Raw genomic sequence first — 2,032 nt, 5'->3', positions numbered from 1 at the left:
TATAGTGTATAGTATATATATATATATATACTAATATGTAATTCTACATAGAAAGAAAATTCAATTAAAAATAAAACAGAACTTTATGCTGTTCTAAATATTTTTTACATTTTAAAACAGGACTTTATGTAGTAATGAATAAAACAGAAAAATCTGTAAGATAAGATTTTGTAGCTTTAAATAAAACTGGAAAAATGTTAAAGGAAAAAGAAAAAAATCTGCTCATGTTGAGATAAAACTATGCAGTTCTAAATTAGAGCAAAGCTCCGTCTGGTAGGTATTAAACTCCCACAATGCTCCGTGAGTGACGCCTCCTCTGGTCTCTACTGTATTAAACAGTCAGAGGCGCCACCTGGTGGAACAACCAGGTAGTACAGCTGGTCTATGGTACATTTACAACATCGTGTTCTTCTTTTTTTAATTGCTCACATTCTTAATGACTATTCATTCGATTGCAGAATGTAAATGTAAACTGTTGTAAGCTGTGTGGTTTGTTCCTCAGCATGGCTCGGTGTTCACGTTCGGCTCCGGTCAGTTCGGACAGCTCGGACACAACTCGACCAGAGACGAGCTCCGTCCTCGGCTGGTGGCCGAACTCTGGGGGGCGAAGGTCACCAAGGTGGCATGTGGACGGTACAGCACGCCTCTTTGTTTTATTCTTTTTACCAATAATATCTTCAGTGATTTTACCAACGTTGGCCCTTGACAACACAAGACAGTGTGTAATGTCCAAACATGGGTGGTACTGATCCCCAGAAAGTGTTTTTATATGGATGGATCCATGTTTCCTACTAAACTACAGTCTTTGGTCGACATATAACCAATGTTTGAGGCCTCTGACGTCGTCAGTTTGGGCAGTTTTTAGGACATTTCCCACAGGTTTTAAGTCATTTTGGACAATTTTGTGAAATTTGAACTGATTTTAAGTAGTTTGGGACATTTTCTGACTCATTTAGTACAAACTGTGAGTCATTTCTCACAAGTTTAAAGTTAGTTTGGATGCAGACAGAATAGTTTCCAGCAGATCTACATGACTGAATGGCTCCAGAAGAAGCAAACTTTTAATTAATTATCCCTCAGAAAATGGAAAAGAGACGATGACTGAATGTTCATACATGGCTGGTGCTGATCCATAAAGTTCCTGTCAGTGTCTGTCTATGGATGGATTCATGGTTCTACTAGAACCCAGTCTTTGGTCACATGTCACCAAAGATGACGTGAATCCAAAATACAGTCTTTATTTGACATTTCACCAGCTTTTGAGGGACTTACAGCAACACGTTGTAGTTTCTGTTGTCTAATACGTCGGTTTTTCCATTTTATTTTGTTTGGATTTTAAATGTTTTGGCGCAAAAATAAACGTATTATTGAAGGAAATATGACTTTATTGTTATTACATGAAGCTTCAAAATGCTCCTATGAACAGGAAAATTGTTAATAAAAGTCTGTTTCAGGCTCTGATGGTTGTTTTGTCTCCTCAGACGTCACTCGCTGGTGCTGACAGACACCAGGAGGCTTTATTCATTTGGCTGTGGAGACCAGGGCCAGCTGGGACGTGGAGAAGATCCGACTGTTCCGCTTCCCGTTCAGCTGCCGACAGGTAGCCGTGCACGCTTCTGCAGAAAAGCCTTGACTAATGAGGATGCAGCTAATAAGAGAGGGTTTTACTCGTGGTTTCAGACGCCGGCAGCCTCGAAATCGAAAACATCTTCGCTGCAGAAAACTGCTCGTTTGCAACGTGTTCATCTCATCAGGTACCGACACTCATACATGCAGCACAGACCGTAGTGGAGGAACGGTGGTAGGAACGTCTGAACATCTCTGATGAAACGGCAGGTTCATGTAAAAACCACCGAACCAGGACAGTCAGGAGTCTGATACCTTTATTGTGAAATTACAACCTATAAATTCAAGTAAAAACAATCATTTTAGGGGAAAGAATGAAAAAGAAAAAAAGTTAAATTACCTGCTTGCACATATTTTGTGTATCTATATATATATATATATATTATAATTTCAAGCTTCTACAATG

At 39.3% G+C, this 2,032-nt stretch overlaps 1 protein-coding gene across 1 annotated transcript in view; it reads left to right on the top strand.

Moving 5' to 3' along the window:
* The window catches only part of LOC103369303 (probable E3 ubiquitin-protein ligase HERC4), a 14,758-nt gene that overhangs the window by 4,654 nt on the left and 8,072 nt on the right, over nt 1-2,032 (top strand). Inside the window, exons 5-7 of the mRNA XM_008297988.1 lie at nt 483-633; nt 1,482-1,600; nt 1,681-1,754. Of these exons, the coding sequence (XP_008296210.1) occupies nt 483-633; nt 1,482-1,600; nt 1,681-1,754 (344 nt within the window). The remainder of the gene's footprint in view (nt 1-482; nt 634-1,481; nt 1,601-1,680; nt 1,755-2,032) is intronic.

This window comes from Stegastes partitus, unplaced genomic scaffold, assembly GCF_000690725.1.
Source record: "Stegastes partitus isolate 25-593 unplaced genomic scaffold, Stegastes_partitus-1.0.2 Scaffold1267, whole genome shotgun sequence".
Lineage (NCBI taxonomy): Eukaryota > Metazoa > Chordata > Actinopteri > Pomacentridae > Stegastes > Stegastes partitus.
This window is presented reverse-complemented; position numbering and strand designations above follow the sequence as displayed.